At 63.2% G+C, this 19424-nt stretch overlaps 1 protein-coding gene across 6 annotated transcripts in view; it reads right to left on the reverse strand.

The window, feature by feature from the left end:
• The window catches only part of ADGRL1 (adhesion G protein-coupled receptor L1), a 38350-nt gene that overhangs the window by 8635 nt on the left and 10291 nt on the right, over positions 1-19424 (reverse strand). For 3 of the 6 annotated variants that reach the window (XM_044752042.2, XM_070492219.1, XM_014861687.3), the window contains exons 2-7: positions 16295-16454; positions 13269-13482; positions 9596-9705; positions 2058-2858; positions 872-1186; positions 50-153 (exon numbers count right to left, since the gene is read on the reverse strand). In XM_044752042.2, coding sequence (XP_044607977.1) covers positions 50-153; positions 872-1186; positions 2058-2858; positions 9596-9705; positions 13269-13482; positions 16295-16364 — 1614 coding nt within the window. In that variant the 5' untranslated portion in view covers positions 16365-16454. Of the gene's footprint in view, positions 1-49; positions 154-871; positions 1187-2057; positions 2859-3263; positions 3981-4023; positions 4109-6360; positions 6376-9595; positions 9706-13268; positions 13483-16294; positions 16455-19424 lie in introns of those variants that run through there. The other 3 variants (XM_044752044.2, XM_044752045.2, XM_044752046.2) reach the window with 3 other exon arrangements.

A 19424-nucleotide genomic window follows, 5' to 3' on the forward strand; every position in this document is an offset into this window, starting at 1 on the left:
GGGGCCCAAGCTCATGTGCCTGTCTGGGAGGGGTGGCGGCTGCAGGTACCTTCTGGGCCACCTGGTTGACCCAGGGGGAGGTGCAGTTGCTGAGGTCAGGGCCCCGGGGGTTCCAGAGCCCCAGAGCTGGTAGACACTGGAAGGAGGCAATTCCTGCAGGGACAGACAGACAGAAACAGAGAAGGGAGCCACAGGGAGGGAGAGACGGACAGGCCGAAGCAGGGAGAAAGTTGATGACGGAGTCGGGGATGAGTGGGTGAGGAGAGAGGTGAGGGGAACACGCAAGACCAGACATGAGGGGGCCAGACAGTCAAGAGAGGTGTCACTCGGAGGTGACGTAAGCCACCCTTCACTCCCCGTAAGCCCTCCCTCTCGGCTCCCTTCCACCTTTGCCTATCAGAATTAAATCCTTCTAGCAAAGGCCATCCTGGAAGCCCTCACTCTCCATGAAGCCTCTTCTGACCTTCCCCTTGGATCCCTGGAGATGGGGTCCTGGTCCCCCTCCCACCTCCCGCCATGGCACTTCAGCTGCTCTCTGTCCTGTTCCTAGGGCTGTTCCAACTCAGCCTGAGGCCAGGACCCATGTCACCTACTGCAGGTGCCCTGCAGGGTCTGCCCAGCACTTTGCGTGCAGCAGGCACTCCTTATCGCAGGAGGGGACAGGGGATGGGGCAGGGGGCACTAACTGATGTAGGAGCTGTGCTGGGCTCTGGGGACACAGCTGCAGAGGTCAGACGTGACCCCTGCCCAAAGCCTATGCTCTGGTGAGGGAGACGGACAGGAAAGTACATCTACGCTAACCTGAGTAGTCCCTTCCCTGGCCAGACAAGCAGTGGCCGCTCCCCCAGCCAGCCATAGCCTCTGCACTCACCTCGAGTCCCCTTGGGGCAGGGCCTCTCCACCAGCATGCCCTGCTGGGTGGCCGGCCACTGGACCCGCCGCACCTCTCGAGGTTCACAGAAGAGCTCTGGGGACACGTGCAGGTTGGGGGCCGGGGGCCGCCGGGTGCTGGGGGCTGGAGCTGTGGCCAGAGGCAAGTCGGGTCCCAGTTGGTTGATGGCACCCACGGGGTGCGTGGTGAGGGGTGCCCGGCGAAGTGGGGTGGTGGCTGCAGGTGAAGCCGTGCTGGTGAGGGGTGTGGGCCGGGCTGTGGTGGTCGTGCTGAGCGGGGGAGAAGTGGCTGGGCCTAGAAGGGAAAGGGGATACAAGACAGCGTCACCGCCGTGCTCAAGGCCCTGCCACAGCCTGGCCACGCACAGGGTCCCTGGCATCCTAGCATCTTCCTCGCATCGTGAAATGGGAAGGGGTCCTGGTCCCCACTGGGTCTGGCAGCACATCTCCCCCAGCCTCTCCGCCCACAGAGGTCCCTCACACCCACAGTTCCCTCTAACACATCAAAAGACGGGAAAAATTCACCTATGTGCACCCAGAGATCTGAGAGGGCACCCCAAGAGGACAGGCCAGGAAGGTGTGGTCTGGGGCTGCCGGACAGAGCCCCCTTCCAATCTCCTGCTCTCACTCTGCTCTCTGTAACTTGGCCGCGGCCCTTCCCTTTGGGGGCCTCCGCTGCCCCTCTCACAAATGAGGCTGGACTAGCTTGGGGAGCCCTGGGGCTGCTCAGAGCCGGCTTAGCGCAGCTGAGGGGAACAAACTGTGGAGGCTGACCTCATGCCCATCGGCAGCTCGGCTTCTTTCTATTTTAGCCGTATCGGGCTTCCACCCAAGATTTGGGATGACAAGAGCTGACAAGGGCCAGGGCTAAAAGCACACAGGCCCCTGGAACAGGCAGTGCAGCTCAGTTGTTCAGAGCCCAGAGTTCTGGGTCCAAATCCTCAAAAGAAGGAAGCAAACCCGTCACCCGTGGGTGCTTCAGTTCCCTCTGCTGTAAAATGGGGCAGGGACCATCACCATCTCACAGACTGGGAGGATCCTACGAGGCCACAACCGTGAGGGTCCTAGAGCCACCTGTCATGGCTGTGCGACCCTGACCTCCAGATCCCTAACTGCTCACGCAGCACGCCCGTCCTGGGCCCAAGGAGGAGGGGCGTGGTGCTCACCAGCACTGGGGTCGGGCGGCCCGAACTCCAGGCTGTAGCGCACCACGAAGTAATTGTTCCAGACGTAGAGCTGGTTGTCGCGGGGGTTGTAGTCCACGGAGGACACAAACTGGTAGGGGTTGGGGAAGGCCAGGCTGACTGGCTCCTCGCGGTTGGCATTGGTGTTGAAGGCGTAGTCCACGCGGTTGCCGGCCGCCTCACTGTCGTCGTCCACGTACACGGAGCGCAGTACGTAGAGGACCCCACACACCATGAAGGCGTTGGACGCCGAGCGCTTGTCGTAGCCCGTCTCCCACGTGCCCTCGAAGCGCAGCGTGTAGGGGTTGAGCTGGCTCACCACCAGCCGCCCATTGTTGCCCTCAGTGGCGTAGATGACCCACAGCCCGTTCTCGTCCACAGCCAGGTCGATGTCGGTCTTGCCCCCCCAGCGGTAGGGCGACGTGTCGTGGTAGTTGGCCGTGTTGATGACCGTCTCCCCGCTCTTGATGCGTGTGCGCAGATCGTACTTGACGATGTTGCGCGTGCGCTCCTTGTTGTAGAAGACGGCACCGTCGTAGACCACGAAGCCCGTGCCATCCACACGGTTGGGCAGGCGGTAGGTGGTGGTGTGGCGCGCAGCCACGTAGTCTTCCCACGAGGCGTACTCGGTGAGCGTGTCGGTGCGGTAGGGGATCCAGGGCATGACGTAGATGCGGTCACCCGCCTGCAACGGGTCCTTGCACCACGCGCCGGACTGGTGCTCTGACTCGTGCGTCGAGGTGGGCTCCAGCACCTTCTGTAGGGTCCCTGGGCACACGAAGACTGGGCCAGGCGGGTGGGTGGGGAGGATGTGGGGGAAGGACAAGCAGGGGCGAGGGAGGAGAGAGAGAGAGGGAGGAGAGAGAGGGAGGAGGGAGAGAGAGGGAGGAGAGAGATAAGTTGGTCACGTGGCTGGGGGGAGCCAGGCTGTCCCCTCCTGCTGCTGCAGTCACGGTTGCTTGGTAGGGCTGGTGATGGGAAGGGGGTTTCTGGGCTGGGACCCCCGCCCCGCCCAGCTGCCCCTCTCCCTGGAGATGTCAACCCTGGAGGCCATTAAGAACAGGGTTAGTGGGGGAAGGTGGTACCCCTCTTTCCTTCTCTGGCTGCTAGAGACCCCACAGGCTGGGGATAAGGGGTTTGGCAAGAACCCTCCCAGATAGTTCTGTAGGGGCCGGAAGATCTCCTCACTGCAGCTGCTGGCGCTTTGAGGTTCCAGGGACTCAGCGCCCTGCCCCTTCGCCATCGTCTCCACCCCATAATGGAAGAGCTAGGGTCGAGGGTCCCATCCTTCACCAACCACACCAGGACAGATTTTTTATTTTTAACTCCACTTTCTTCCTCCTGCAAAAATTGCAAGGTAGAATGACATTTCCGAACCCACTGAGGGTGTCAGGAGCACTCTCCTATTCCAGGGTGGGGGGGGCACCCAAGGTTTCTGATGCAGCCTGTGGCCCCCCACACCTGGCACCCACGCAATCAGTAGCCAAGGAAAGCTTTACGGAAAAGTTGAGCCCCTCCCAGAGGGCGCCCAACCCTGCCCCCAGCCGGCAGGGTCTCTCATGGGGTCTGTTCAGCAGCAGACACTGACACTGGTGCACAGGGTGCAGTGGGGGGTGGGGACATGGGGAGGGAGGGGGCTCCCCAGGAGAGTAGGGAGGGGTAAGGAGAGCTGCGTGGAGGGAAGAGAGACAAGGTGTGGGGGGGCTCGGCGAGGTCCTGGCTCCAAGGGAGGCACGCTGGAGACCACCTGGGAAGAAAGGGTTAGTGCTGGCGGAGGAGAGAGGGGTGAGCAGAGAATTCACTCCAAGGCCCAGGCCCGACCGAGGGTCCCTCGGGGGACAGTCCCAGGTCCAGCTCAGGGGGCAAGGGAGGGAACCAGGTGCTAGGATAAAGACCCAGCCCACCCCAGACAGGCCCCCCACCTCCCCTGGCCCGGACCCCGATTTACCTGCGACCATCCCCGGCTCGGGAGGAGGGACCAAGGCAGCGCTGATGTCAGAAAGGTGGGGGGCCCCGCCCCACCCCCCCATTCCCTGAAAAGGAGGAAAACCTCAACTGCATCTCCTTGGCCGCCGCTGGCCTGCCCACCCTGCCCCGTCACGCCCCAGCGCCACCTACTCCTGGCCTCCCCTTACTGACCCAGTGGGGGTCTGGACTCTCATAGTCAGTGTGGCCAGGCTCCCCTCCTCCTCCCAGAGTGGTGACGGCCAGGCACCCCTCCATCCAGGATGGTTGGGGCCTCCCTCTCACCTCCCTGCTAGCAGGACCCACAGACAGGCCAGGATGAAGGTTTGCAGTGAATTCTCTGCTCCTGCTTGGCCTCTCACCAAAGCAGCCAACCCCAAGGGGGACAGGGAGGGCTGGGACCTGCCGCCAGCTTAGGGGGCGGCCCCAGTGGCAAGAGCGGCTTGGACAGGAGCCACTCTCCACTCCCCCACATCCAGCCTCACTCTTCAGCAGGCTTAGGTGGGGGGATATCCAGCCCTCCCTTTACAGCATCAGGGACAGCTTGGCCCAAGGGTCCCCAGGCACAAAGCAGCTAGGAACAGGCCATGCTTTAGGAAGTGGAGGGGAGCCTGGGGCCCAGAGATGGGCAGGAACCACAGGGATCCTGGCTTTGACCCTGGGCTCGACCATCTCCCAGTCCCCAGTGCCTTGAGGGGTCCGTGCACCCTCTGTCCAGCACATCTGGCCTCTGCCCTTTTCCTCTGTACCCAGGTCTCCCCTCTCCCCAAGCCGAGCCCCCCTGCCAGCTCTGTGGGGCCTGAGCAGATGTATTTGAGTGGGTGAGGGGGACGGTGGGAAGTCTCAGAGCCTGACCTGGTCAGATGGGTGTGGAGGAGGAAAATGTGGTTAGAGGTTCCCCCGGGGTTAGGGGGAGAAGATGAGGAAGGGTCTGCCTGGGGCCTTTGCCAGCAAGGACCCCACCCCAGCACCAAGCTCCCAACACCTCCTCCCCCCTCTCCCCCCCCCCCCCCTTGAAGAGAAAAGATCCAGGGCTGCTGTATCCAAACCACCACCACCGGGCCTGCAAGAAGAGTGTCTGGTGCTGGGTGGGAGAGTCTCCAGGAGAGAGGGAGAGAGTGGCAGGATGCGGTGAGGGGCAGGGCTGGGGGCTGGTTGCCCAGGCCTCTCTGAGATGGGGGACGGGGGAGGGGAGCAGCTCGGAGGGACCCCGCCCCACCTCCCTCGAAGGGGATGCTCCACAGACCACCGTAATTTCAAGGCAAAAGCGATTCTGAAAGGATGTCTTACCCAGCCCTCCCCCACTGCTACCAGCCTCAGGGCTGTGCATTTCCTGAAACTTTCAGGGGAGGAAGTCAGGGGAGGAAGCAACCATCCCCAACATCCCGCCCCCCACGCCCTTCGACTGCAGCACTCCCCCCCCACCAGCTGAAGGGTAAACCCGCAAGAAATTACGGTGCTCGTGGAAGTCCCCAGACCCGGCCTGTGCCTCCCCCGCCCCTCTCCCTGGTCCTCTAACCAGAACAGCCCAGAAGGAACCCTGACTGCAGCTTTGCAAGTGTTTCCGAACCAGAGCCCACGCTCCCCCGCCCGGCGCTCCCCCCTGAGGCCCGCCGCCCGCCCCCCGCCCGGCTTGGCAGGCTGCCCTCCCAGGGCTGGGGACAGCTTCCACCCCTCCCCAGGGCTGGGCCCCCGCTGGTCGAGAATGGGGGTTGGGGGTGAGGAAAACTGGTGCTCCGTGCTCCAAAACAGCTCTGGGCCTTGGAAACGCCAAACCAGAAGGAACTTAAGCCACCAGGAGCCCGAGAGAGAGGAGGAATCTGCTCCCCAAAAGGAAAACAAAGGTGTCCCCTCCATCCCGCCTCCCCAAGCCAGACACATGTTAGGAAAGTTGGGGCAGGAAGAAGAGAGGAGAGAGATGGCTCAGCCCGGAGCCAGGCAGGGGCCCCTCCCTCCCCACCCGCCTGGAGGCTTACACACTTCTCCTGAAGGAGGCAAAAGAAGTATGAGAGAAGGCCCAGTCCCCCGCAAGGGCCAGGGACTAGGAAGGAGGGACAGGGAGAGACAGAGACAGAGAGAGCGAGAGAGAGAAGGTCCTGCCCGCGCTCACAGAGGAGCTTCCTCAGGTGTGCAGGGGGAGGCACCCGTGGCCGCGCCAGGGCTGGCCCCGCCGCAGGGACACCCGGGGTGGGGGAGAGCGACGGGACCAAGTTGGGGGTGGGGGAGAAGAAGGGGCCGAGGGGAGGGCGGGTCACATAAGTATGGCACAGGTGGAACAAAGTGTGAGTTAGGGGTTAGCATTGGTAACAGGTGCGTTTACCTTTCTGCTCCACTTCTACTTTAAGCATCGGAAGAGAGAGAGAAAACAAATTGAAAAAAAATGTGCAAGAAAAAAGAGAAAAAAAGAGATTAAATTGCTTTCGTTTCTTTTCTGGCAACACGCCCCCTTTTCCTTTCTTTCCTCACTCCTGGTTCCCCAACCCTGAAGGTAGCATCAGCTCAGCCCCCGCCCCCAAGTCCCTTCCTCTGGGGAGGATATCAGGAGACACAGGGAGGGGGACACACGTGGGAGGACAGAGACCGAGAGAGACACCGGGTGGGGGGCGTACAGGCAGGCAGGCTGACAGGGCCCTCAGATGGGAGGGGACGCCCTCTGCAGCGGGGGCGGGGGGAGCCCCAGCTGGGAGGCAGGCTCTGGTTAGGGGGCACCAGGGAGGGAGGGCCGATGAGCCGCTCAGATCTCCTGCCGCCCTGCCTGCTGCCCTCCTGCTAGAACCAGGGCCCAGGGGAGGGTTCAGTGCCTCCAGGGACCTGGGCGCCCCCAGCTGCGAGAACACACTGAACTCCTTCCCCTTCTGCCTGGCCTCGCCTGCCCGGCTCCAGCTGGGCTCCCCCAAGCCCTCACGACCCAGAAAAAGCCAACAGAGAGAGGGCGGCAGAGTCGGACACAGAATGACAAGAGGCAGACAGGCAGAGCCCCGGGCCTCAGAGAGCCAGGTGAGGGAGACAGGCCGAGAGGGAAGAGGCTGGGGTGGGGGGACGTCACAGATGGGGCAGGACAGCAGGTGGGGCCACAGACACGCTCCCACGCTCCCCTGGGGCCAGCCCAAGGCTCAGTTTCTCTGCCCAGCCCTCCCCTGGGGGCCCAGGAGCTGGGAGCTCCCGCCAGCTGCCCAGTGGGTGGGCGGCACCTGGGGGAGGAAGGGGGCAGTTAGACTGCTCAGCTGCAAGGCAAATCCAGCGTTAGTTGGGCCTGTCCGGTGTGCGTGTGTAGGAGGAATCCCACACACCCACTGCCCCCTCCCACACACCCCTGTGCCCACCCGCACCAGCACTGGGGTCACCCCAGCCTCTGAAGCCCAAGGCAGGATGGCTGCCCAGGCCGCTCCCCTCCAGGCTCGGCGTCCCTGGCCCCTCAGGAACCTGACCAGCCTGGCCCTCCTGCCCCCTCTGGAGGGGCAAGCAGAGTTCGGCGGGGCAGCCTCGGGCTCCCTTTCCAGCGCCGCACCCAGGGCCTGGCACACGGACGTGCTCAGCGAACGAACGTGGGGGACGGGTGCCCGGTTCCCGGTTCTCTGGCCTAGCTTCCGTCACCCTGCTAACTCCAGCTCCCTCCTGGGACGAGGAGCCAGCCAGCCCCCCACGCTGCCAGTCGGGGCACACACCCGCTGAGCCCCAGACACATCCAGCGTGTGAGCGTGAGCACTGCCTCCTCAGGGCGCAGGGGCTCCCACCCCGAGCTGTCCTGCCCTCCATCCCCAGAGCCCTCGGTCTGGCCAGCCAGGCCCCTGCCCACACTCGGCGGCCAACTCCAGGAGGTCTCTGGGCCCTGCCCTCCCCAGGGCCTCTTTCTCCTGCTCCTTTACCTGCGCGGCGTCCACTTGCTTCGGACTGCACTTGGACCAGGGGGGTTTTCCTGCCCTTTAGCTCACCTGCCTCAGGAGGAACTGGGTTCAGTTCATCACCTGTTGTTAGTTTGACTTTTGACTACCAACAGCAATAACGATAACTGGTAAGAACCACGACAAGCAGTCACAACAAAAGCAATGACTACCCAGCCCAGCGCTTACTAGGGACCAGGAGCCGTGCTAGGCATTTTGACAGCAATCTTTCCAGCTCCCTGTCTACAGATGGGGAAACTGAGGCTCAGTGGAGTGAAGCAACACGGCGGAGGCCACATGGCTGGCAGAAGTGGGCACTGTTTCCCTTGCACCTGTGGCTCGGGGCCCAGAAGAGCTTCACCCATGTTCTCTCTGTGACACAGGCCCGGCCAGCTGGAAGGGGACCTGGCGTTGCTGAGCACATCCTGAACCAGGCTCGGGTCTGGGCGCTGGGTGAGGACGAGGCCTCTGCCTAGGGGTAACAGCCAGCACTGCCACGGCCGGGCTCAGTGGGAGCACCAGGAGCTCCGGGGCTCCCGCTCCTCCTGCAGCCGCCCAGAGAAATCAAGTCATTTGCTCAAGTTTCAGAGCCAGGAGGTCCAAGGGCCGGGCTGGCCAAGCCCAGCCTGCCCCACCACACCCGCCCCTCGCGCCCAGTGCTGTGGGGGGCTCCGTGGACCGGACGGGCGTCCCCCGGCAGCCGCAGCCTCGGCGCTGAAAGGAAAGGGTGAGCGGTAAAGGAAGAGGGTTACGGAGGCACGCATGGCGGTCCTTCTCCCCGCGGAGGTGTCACCTGCGAGGAGAAATCAAGTGGGGGCGGCTGGGTGGGGGGAGGGAGGAGAGTCACCTGCCCTGCCCGCCGCGCAGCCCCCAGCACGGCCCCCTCCCCACTGCCCTCTGCCGCCCTCCAGGCTGCTCCGTCATGTCACGTCGGGGCAGAGAGGCAGTGACAGGGCGGGAGAGGGGGCATGTCTGGGGCGGGGGCTAAGGAGGAGACCCCTGTCCGTGTCTGCTCCCCTGGGCTCTGGCTCCCCAGATCCCTCCTCAGTGCTCTCATGGCCACGGGAGACCACCAGGAGAGGACTCTGCGGGGTGCCCTGCCTTCGCCCTCACGCCAGTGCACCAGCCGCGAGGGCGGTGCCTCTCCACAGGCATAGGGTCCAGCTTCCAGGACTTAAAGGGACACGAGTGGGGCATGTGAGGGCTGAGGGGACAAGGACAGAAGCCGTTCAGGGAGGACAGAGGGTGAGTGCGAGGGAAGGGTGGGCATGGAAGGGGCGGGACAGAATGGATGGGAGGAGAGGAGGGAGGCGGAGGGACTAGAGAGCGGGGGGGGGGGGGGGGGGGGGGGGGGGGGGGGGTGAGGAGACGGAAGTGGGCCGAGCAGAGGACGAGGGGGCGGCCTTCAAGTGTGTGCAGAGCCAGGGGCATGTGAAGACGTGGGGTGGGCAGGCCAGGGCAACACGCTCCCTGTGGATGGGGACAGTCGGTGAGGGTGGACCAGGGGAAGAGGATGTGTGAGGGAGGGGGCAGGCCTGGCCCCAGCCTGGCCACGTGCATGCACGCGCGTGTGTGTATACGTGTGTGTGTGCGTGTGTGGCGGGTCGTGTTTCCTCCTCTCTGGCTTCTGGGAGGGGAAGGGCCCGAGTGCGCACGAGAAACAAGATGACTCACTGTAGGGGACACAGTCGTACTGCACCTCCAGGTACTTGTAGGTCCCCGGACAGGGGTCGGGAAAGGCGTCGGAGCCGGCGACCACCACGCACTGGGTGCGGTTGTTACACCTGCGGAGGAGAGATGGGCAGCTGAGGAAACAGGCCTAGAACTGGGGGCGCTGCAGGGTCAGGAGAGGGATGGACACCCGGAATTGGGAAGGAGCCCTGGAGACCAAGGCCAGGGGCCTTTCCTGGGCGTTGCTCTCTCCTTCCTGTGAGCGCTCTTTCCCACCAGGCAGGGTTCTTCCACCCTCAGCCCCCGCACGGCACCACACTCAGGGCTGGGCCGGAGGTGGCGCCCCCTCGACTGCTTCCCTAGCCACCCTTCACCCCTGTCATCCCATCTGAGTGTCACTGGTGTCACTATAGCCTCGGTGTTCTTCCTGAATTGACCATAAAGCTCCTCTGTTCCCAGAAGAACAGGGCATGTGAGACCACACACGTGCAGCGCTGTCTTTGCAAACGCGCCATTAATGAAACACTCTCAGTGTCTGCTCACATCCACCTCAGACCCTGAACCAGACAGGTGCCTCTGGACAGCACTGCTGCGAGGATCTGCAGCCGGGACAGGGGCAGGGTCGCCACCTCTGTGCAGCCAGTCTCGACTCAAGAATCCAGCTAACGTGGAAAGGACACCTACTCGACAACAAGGTGTTTCTGCTGGAGCCAGCGCCGCGGCCGAGGGGTTAAGCTAACACGCTCTGCTTCGGCAGCCCCAGGGTTTCGCTGGTTTGGATCCTGGGTGCAGACATGGCACCACTCGTCAGGCCTCACTGAGGCAGCGTCCCACGTGCCACAACTAGAAGGACCCACAACTAGAACATACAACTATGTACTGGGGGGATTTGGGGAGAGAAAGCAGGAAAAAAAAAGACTGGCAACAGTTGTCCACTCAGGTGCCAATCTTTAAAAAAAAGACAAGATGTTTCTCGTCTGCCGTCCGTCCCCACTATCAGGCTCTCCGTTCCCTGGAGTGGGCGAGGTCTCAGCCGGGCAGGACAGTGACCTACGGGCCTGCAGGAAGCCACTGAGGTGGGCTTCCCAACAGGTATGAGGCAGAGGGGGCTCCTGCGTCTTCTCTTCAATCCTGCCCTTAACCGACGAGGATCCACTCATACACACCAATCCCCTTTAAAAATACAACACTGGCCTCAGGAGCTTAAGCAGAGAGGTACCTGTAACCAAGCAATTCCATCCCCAGGTATATTCCCAAAAGAACTGAAAGCAGATGTTCAATCAACTGTTTGTACACGCACATTCACAGCAGCATCACTCACACAATCACCAAGGGGTGGAAACACCCAAATGCCCACTGACAGATGCACCCATGAACACAACATGGACCATCCCTACAGTGGAATACTACTCAGCCATGAAAAGGAAGGGTGCCCTGATTCACACCAGACTGTGGACGAACCATGAAAACAGCACGTTCAGTGAAAGGACCAGGCACAATGAGCCAGGTATCCCATGATTCTATTCATGTGAAATGTCTGGAATAGGTAAATCACAGACAGAAAGTAGACTAGTGGTTGCCAGGGGGAGGGAGGACTGGCCAGTGACTGCTAACGGGGACAGTTTCCTTTTGGGGTGACAAAAAGGTTCCAGAAGTGGGTAGAGATGATGGTTGTACAGCACTGTGAATGTCCTCCATGCCACTGGATGTTCCCTTTGAAACGGTGAGTTTCCCCTCAGTGTCAGGAACACAAGAAGACCGCTGGCCTTCCTGCTGGAGACCGCGTGGCCCAGCTGGCCCGGCAGCGGAAGGCAGGACCCAGCCCCGGTGGGGAGGTGCGAGTGAGTGGCCGGGATGTGGCCTGGGCGCCAGGAGGCCCAGGATAGAAGGCAGGCGTGCCGAAGGCCTTCTTGACCCCCATCTTGTTTAGGTCACTGTTTCTATTCTGGGGTGCCTGTCGAGCAGGGAGCTGAACGCTAATACAAAGAGCCTCCACGGTTTAAGGCAGTGGAGCAGCGGCGCTCTCGGCCCGTGTCCTGTTCTAGAACCGAGAGCCGTGAGGACGGCAATTGGGCCAGGCACTGTGCTGGGGGCTGGGGAGGCCGTGGAGGACACCCCAGCCCCACACCCGGTGCTGGAGCAAGCAGCAGGGAGATCTGGAGGGGAAGGGTTCCCAGGGTGGCAGCGCGGCCCAAGCAGGGTGTTGGGAGACAGGCAGGGGAAGAGGGGCAGCGCTGCTGTAGGGGGATGGACCTTTGAGCCCACCCAGCTAAGCCACCTGACCTCTCCCGTCCCCTCCCCAAGCTCTCCAGTGACCTGGCCCAGTGACAGGTTCTGGAGTCCTCTGCCGGCATTCCCGGAGCTGCAGAGCCCGTGCCAGGCCGGCCTTTGTCTGCCTGACCCACACTGGGTCCTTGAGGGAGCCCTGCCCTCTCAGGCATTTGGCAAAACGCGGGGAGCAGCTACCGTGTATCTGGCTATGGACGTGCCAGTGACAGACAAAGCTCCCTCCCCGTGGGGCTGACGGCCCAGGGATGAAAGACATAGAATCAAGACGATCAAGAGGAAAACAGCCCACGGAACTGGGGATGGAAGTCGGGGCCAGGAGAGAGAGAGAAAGCAGAGAAGGTGCTTGGAAGCGGGGTTCTGGGATCTTAGAGAGGGTGTTCGGGCAGGCCATGCCAGTGTCAGGAAACAGCATCCCAGGCAGGGGGAACAGCCAGTGCAAAGGCCCAGAGGAGGCCCTGAGCAAGAAGATGCCTGATGTGTATGAGCAGCACGGGTAGCAGGAGAGGACTGGGCGATGGGGAGCAAGGAGGAGATGAGGGCCAGGAGAGGTGCAGGCAGCGCAGCGTGTGAGGGTTCGTGAGTCTGAGGAAGACTTGGGCTTTTGCTCCCAGTGAGGTCTGAGCAGAGGAGGGCCGGGGCCCTGGCTCCGGTGCTCACGAGCGCCCTCTGGTGACTGTGCAGGGGAGAGACTGGAGCACGCACTAGGGGCAGGGAGAGCGGGCTGGGGTCCTGCACGTGGAGTGGCGGCTGTGGTCAGCCTGGGTACAACCTGAAGGAAGCGCCAAGCAGCTCTAAATGGGCTGGCCGTGGGGGCTAGAGGCTAACCCATCTCGCACACAGGGCCTCTGCCCGGCACAGTCTTGCACTCGCACACACTTACAGACACACAGACAGCCTTGCACACTCAAGTGCTCACATGCACTTCCATCATCTGTGCTCACAGGTCCCCTCCTCAGGGAAGCCTGAGACTCTGGGCTCACCATCAGCCCCACCACGCCCTCACCTAGCCCACCACTGCCCCATGAGCAGACCCCACCACGCCCTCACCTAGCCCACCACTGACCTGCGGGCAGGCCCCCATGTGCCCAAAAATCTTGGAGTGAGCTTCTGGCAGTGTGGGGCTTGGGGCAAGCATGCAGGCTGGTCTGTGTGGGGGGGTACGGGCTGGCGGTGTGGGGCTCGTTGCGGGGCTACGGGCTGGCGGTGTGAGGCTTTTGGGGAGTTATGGGCTGGCGGGGAGGCGAGCGGGGTCTTGTGTGCTGTTGGCGGGGGCGGCACCCAGCTGGTGCTCTGGGCCCATGTGGGATGCACACGGGAGGACTGAGGCATGGTGCACCATCCCAGGTGGGGAGGCCAGGCAGGTATCAGGAGCCCGGGCCGCCCTCACCTCTGAGACATGATCTTGAAGGCGTCGGGCAGGTAGCACTGCACGTTCTCCATCTGGAAGGGGTCGGCGTCGCAGATCTTGTCATCGGTGCGCCCGTAGTTGGCGTTCTCCACCATGATGACGTCACTGCCTGGGCAGCGTAGCTCGATGGGGTAGCCTTCGCACGCCAGCTCCCGGCGCATCAGCCCGAACGGGAGCCCAGCCCGGCTCAGGCCTGCGGGAGGGAGGGCGGGCGTTATGGCCAGGCCAGACGTGGGCTACTCGGATCTCAGTTTACTCATCTGTGAAACGGGCTTCTCACTGTGCCCACCTGTGTGGTGAGGCCACTCACCTGGCCAGAGGGAGCCTGGCTGTGCCCTTGGCTCCTGGGTGTGTCCTGCCCAATAAAAGTGTCTTTGTCTATGTGGGGGCCACGCCAAACAGCTGTACCAACTGTTGCGGGCTGAATTGTGTCCCCCTCTCCCCAAAGGCATGCTGAAGTCCTAACCCCCCGCACCTGAGAGTGTGACCAGATTTGGAGAGAGGGTCCTCACAGAGGTGAGTTAAAATGAGCCCGTTCGGACGGCCCCCACCCAATGTGAATGGTGTCCTTATAAAAAGAGGATCTTTGGACACAGACATGCACAGAGGGCAGAGGGCGTGAAGCAGAGAGAGGTCGGCCAGCTCCAAGCCAAGGAGGGAGGCTGGGAGACCCCTCGCGGCCTCGGGAGGAGCCAGCCCTGCCACAGGCTCCAGCCTCCAGGACGTTTCTGCTGTTGAAGCCCCAGGCCACAAGCAGTGGCAGCTCTGGGTCACGCAGTAGCAGGTGGCCTCTGGAAGGCTGAAGGCCGAGGTCAGCTGTGTCTGCATGGTCGAGCCACAGTGAAGACTCAGGACACCGAGGCTCAGGGGAGCCCCCCCGAGGTGGCAGTACGACAGGCGTGCTGTCACCCATCCTTGCTGGGAGAGTCAGCGCTGTCCACAACGCCACTGGGAGGAGACAGCCAGAAGCTCCGTGCAAGGAACCTTCCGGGATGCTGCTCCTGGGCTGATTTCACCCGCATCTGTTCAGCTGGAATAAAGTGGAACCGGGAGCACAACGGTGTTTCTCAATTCCGTGAATCCTTCTGGCAAGCCATCACATCGGAGAGGGTCTGGGGACCCTGAACTCGCAATTGGTGTCAGAAATGACAGTGGCGCTGGGCACTTCCCTACATCACACCACCCCACACAAGGAGCAGAGGTGGCACTGGAGGGGGTGAACCCGTGTTCCAGAAGAAACCACAGAGCCTGGCTGTGCCGCTTCCCAGCTGAGAGACCAGGCATGTCTCTGAGACAGGGCTTCTCACGGGGCAGCCTGAGGATCGGCAGCACCACGGGGCAGCTGGTGCAGAATGCAGATTCTGGGGCCCCAGGCTGCCGAGTCAGAGTCTCGGGAGTAAAGCCACAAGCCCTTGGGTCCACATGCTCACTTGAGGTTCTGATGCCCACTGGAGCCACTGCTGCAGCCTCCCCAGGCCTCAGTTTCCCCATCTGTAAAATGGGCACCCACAGCCCAGGGCAAGGATTCCATGCCCTAGAGAAGGTTCCTGAAGGAAGCGGTGAGCATGGTGCCACACACGGTGAGGGCGCCACAAGGAGAAGCCTCTTGGCTGTCACCTGGGAAACCTCCCAGTGCCACGTGACAATGAAAGAACAGGCCCTGGGCAGGCCCAGCTCCGGGTGGGGTCGCCTCGTCACATGTCAGTTCCCATCCGGTGCCATGCAGGGACTGAGGGCCAGATGGCAAGGGCTTAAATCTCAGCTTGGCCACGCCCCAGCTGTTAGCCTCATCCCTGTACCCAATTCCGTCCCCAGGAGCTGACAGCCCCACCTCAGGGAACCGTCGTGAGGGTGCAGAGGGAGAGTGTGGGCACGCGGCACAGTGAGATGACAGAGGGGTCACTGCTGTCACTGGGATTCAGGCTGCCAGTCCCAGCTGCATGCCTGCTGGGCGGCCACCCTCTCAGACACATCCCAGCTAGGCTGTGCAGGGTGGCAGGGGGACGCGCAGTGTGGCCCGGACTGCCACCGTGGAGACTGTCACTCGCAGATGGAGAGGAGTTACCAGCACATGCCACCCGCAGAGCCAAACAGGCCCTTCCCTGAGACCTGGCCCCTGCGGGGCGGCTGGGGGCCCAGAGGGACAGCAGCGAGGTCCCCAGGGTTTCGTTGGGTGAGTGGAGTCCCGCTTGGGGGAAAGTTTCACATGTGTTCCTCTAGCACCATCTGCTTCCACGGCTAATTTTAGCCCTTCCCGGGCCTGGGAGGGAGGCTGGGGGTGGTGGGCTGGCTCAAATGGGTCTGGGGTGGAAGCATAGCCCTCCTGGCCCAGCTGGGGCTGTGGGGCAGGACCTGGCTAGGCAGAGCACGTGGATGCTGGGGAGCATGGGCACCAGCCGGCCGGAGCAGCGCCAGGGCCCTGGGGCACAGCTCAACAAGGCTCCCTCCACCCTGGCAGCTTTCCAGAGGGCGGGGCTGTATGAGGGGGCAGGTGCCCTCCAGACGGCTGGGAGGGGCGGGGGACGCCCCAGGGCGAGGGCCAAGGCCGGTGGCTCCTTCTTTCTTCCCCCTCTGCCCCCACCCCACCCGCCCACCCAGCCACGGGCCCCTTAGGGGAGCAGCAGGCAAGGGTGGGCGGGCATGCTCTGGGCACTAATTGTGGCGTGCGCAGGATCCCGGGCCGGCAGAGGGCCGAGCGGGTAATTAGTTGTTTTTAAATAAGCATCAGCAGGCATGCCTTAATTAAGCCTCTTCCCAGCGCGAGGCTCCGAGATGTGATCACAGACACACGCTCTCGAGACAGAAGAGCAGCGGCTCACAGGGGCGCCATCCTGTCCCTGGAGGCCACAGCGCCTGGGGTGGGGCTGGGGCCGCCATCTCCGAGTCCCCCTGGCCGGGCTCCGCCAAGGTCTGGCCGGGCTGGGGGCTGTGGTCCCGTACTGAGGGCCGGGAGGCGTTTCCACACTGTACGGCCCTCCCAAGTTGGGGGCCACAGCAGCACCTACCTTGGGTGGCCGAGGTGACCAGGACAGCGGTGACACAGAGGCTCCAGAGCGCGGCGGCCAGGCGGGCCATGGCGGAGTTCAGGTATCCGGGCTCTCAGTGGCCTGTGCAGGGGGCTTCACCCCGCACCACCAGGTGGGTACCACGGCCTGGCCCACCAGCCTGAGGAGGATAGGGAGAGTGAGCGGGCAGGGCTGGCCCCAGCGGGCCCAGGAAGAGCGCGGGTGGGCGGGTCCCCTCCTGACCGTCCGCAGCCCGGGGGCCGGTGGCCATCCAGCACTTCCCTAGAGCCAGCGCATCTGACGAAGCTGCTCCCCTGGCCGGGAGGCCGACCCCTCCAGGGCCTTGGGCTCACCCTGCTCCCGCCCGAGCCAGTGACAGGCCCACTTGTCTGGGTACCTGGGACCAAAGGCCACCTCCTGGAAGCCCCTCATGTGGTCTGACAGCCCCGCTGGGTGGCAGAGGCAGCTCACAGGATGTGACGGCTGCGAAGGCCACCTGCACCCAGGTGGTCTCAGACCCTCCTGCGTGAGGAAAGGGTCCTCTGGAAGCCCCTTCGCCATCCCGAAATCCGGATCCTGCCCGCTTGCCTCCTGGCCCCAGCCAGCTTCCTCCTGATAGCCAGGAGGCGGCTGAGGCCCAGCGTCCGGGGTGGGCACCCAGGCGCCCTGGCCCCAACTCGCAGCCCCGGCCTCCCAGGCAGGAGCCCAGGCCCAGCCCTGCTGCCCGTCCCCCGGCCCTGGCAGCTACCGAGAAGCCAGCTGGGTGGTGCCACAGATCAGGAGCAGGACAACTGAATCCCCTCTGTCCCCTCCGGGAGACCCTCCGGGTAAGCTGGAGACAGGCGGGCAGGTGGGAGCCGGGCAGCGTCCGGGGCCGGGAGGGGGCGCAGGGCCTTGCTGTCTGTGCTCGCCCGCCATCCTGCCCACCCGTGCACAGCGCGGTCTGCACAGACACAGAGCTCGGTTCTGACCCAGTTCTTCCTGGCCAACAGCCACTCCTCCTCGCCGCTCACCACCTGGTCTCCCCGGATGCTCTCAAGGCCGTGAGCCCAGATCTGCACTTCATCTGCACCCGGGCCTCCAAGTGTGCCCGCCCCAGCGGCACCGGCCTGGCCAAGAACTCTCTAGAAACACACGTTCCGGGGGGGCGGCTGCCCTCCAGTGTTCAAATCCTGATTCAGTCCTCTCCCGCTGTCACCCTAGCCTGTCCTGCAGTCTCAACACCGTCAACTGGCCAGTACTTCCCAAATCTCTTATTTCCAGTCTAGAATCTTTCAACACTCTTTTTTTCCCCCAAACCAAAGGCTTTGCAATGACCCTTCAGGCCCAGTTAGCTCCCTGACACCTCCGCTCTGGCCACTCCTGCCTCCTGTTCTCCCTCGACCACAGCAGGTTCTGCCCCAGAGCCTTTGCACATGTCACTTCCTCTGCACACATCTTCTGCCCACCAGCTATCCATGTGGTAGCTCCCTCGCCTCCTTCAGGCCTTCGCTCAAATGTGACTCTGGCCTGTATGGAATGGCCCCTGCCCAAGGCAAGGATCGCTGGACTGTTTCATGCACAGCCCTGTCCCCAGCTTCTAGAACAGGCCTGGCACAGAGCAATGGATATTTGTTGAATGAATCTCAGACGCCAAAACTAGGAATCCAACTTGATTCTTTGCCCCTCCTATCCCCTCCCCTTCATAAGCTCCATCAGCAGCTCTAAAAGTATCTGACACCCCCCACTGCCACTCCTGGCCCCCGTGCCACCCCCAGGACCAGCCATCCTGCTGCCCCTCCCGGCCTCGTGGCTCTGCATCTGCCCTCGACCAGGGCTAAAGGATTGTTTAACGGTGAAGCGCTGAGCACTGAGCTTCCCCCGGCTCTCCACTCGGGTCTCTGTTCCTCACTGGGGCCAAGAGGCTGCGTGCGCCCTGGAGCCACCCTGCTCTCCAGTCTGCCCCTGCCCGATCCCAGGACACTCGCGCTCCTTCCAGCCCGAGCCTTTGCCTGGGCCGCTCCCTCTGCCTGGACCGCTCTCCCAGGATGTCTGCACGGCTGCCGCGGCCCCTCGCCACTCAGGGTTCCACCCCGAGGTCACCCCGCAGAGCGACCGCTGCACTGCCACAGCCCTCACCCATCATCCTTACAACTCGCAGCTTTCACCCGCACCTGAGGTGACCTGCTCGTGTCAGCAGGTCGGCTGTCAGCCGTCCCACCGGACCCCGAGCGCTGGAGGGCATGATGGGCACAGCCTCCGAGAAACAAAGGTCAGCGCGAGGCTCAGGGCAAGACAGCCCCAGGCCTCGGGAAACGGGGGAGGACTCGCACAGGGCCCCATGCCTCCGCCACGGCTGAGCACGGGCGGCCGGAGCACAGGCGGCTGTCACCCAGCTTCTCCAGCTCAGGGACCCCTCCCCGGCTCTCCCTGAGGGAGCTCAACTGGTGGGCGGCTGCTCCCTGCCGGAGAGGCGGCTGGAGGCCGGGCCCTGGGCAGCCGACAGACAGAGTCTAGAGCCCACCTCGGCTGCTCCGGGCCGCGTGACCATGAGCCCGTCCCTCGCAGCCGTCCCCCAGCTCCTCGCACTCGCAGGACAGGTGGCCGAGGACAGCAGTCTGCACACACGGCTGCTGGGGGAGTCCCGGACCTCTCCCCACCCACAGCCCCTCTGGGGGGCCCAGCCAGCCCTGGGACTTGGGACACCGTCCACGCCACAACAACTGCCACCTTTGAGCCCCAGCCCGGCCCCTCTCCTCACTGTCTCCACCTCCAGCGGTGTCTCCATGGCCCCTTCAGCCAACCCATCCAAAATCAGCCCCCATATCAACCCCGGCTGCAGCGGCCTCCAGGTCCTCAGGCCAAGCTCTGCAGTCAAACTCCTGGCTCCTTCCCTCACCCCCACCCCAGGTGGGAGGGAGCCCTGGCTCTGGACCCCCCCGAGCACGCCCACGTCCACCCACCCGCCCATCCTCCACAGCTACCCCTCCAGCCGGGCACTGCTGTCCCCTCAGACGGCCCTGACCTCTTCCCAAAGCTCTGCAGGCTCCCCACCCCTGCAGCATAGCCCCCTCGGCAGCCAGAGGGACCTTTAACAAGGTCATGGTACACTGTCTGTAACATTTATCACTTTAACCATTTTTAAGTGTAC

The sequence above is a fragment of the Equus asinus genome, chromosome 20 (genome assembly GCF_041296235.1).
Source record: "Equus asinus isolate D_3611 breed Donkey chromosome 20, EquAss-T2T_v2, whole genome shotgun sequence".
Taxonomy (NCBI): domain Eukaryota; kingdom Metazoa; phylum Chordata; class Mammalia; order Perissodactyla; family Equidae; genus Equus; species Equus asinus.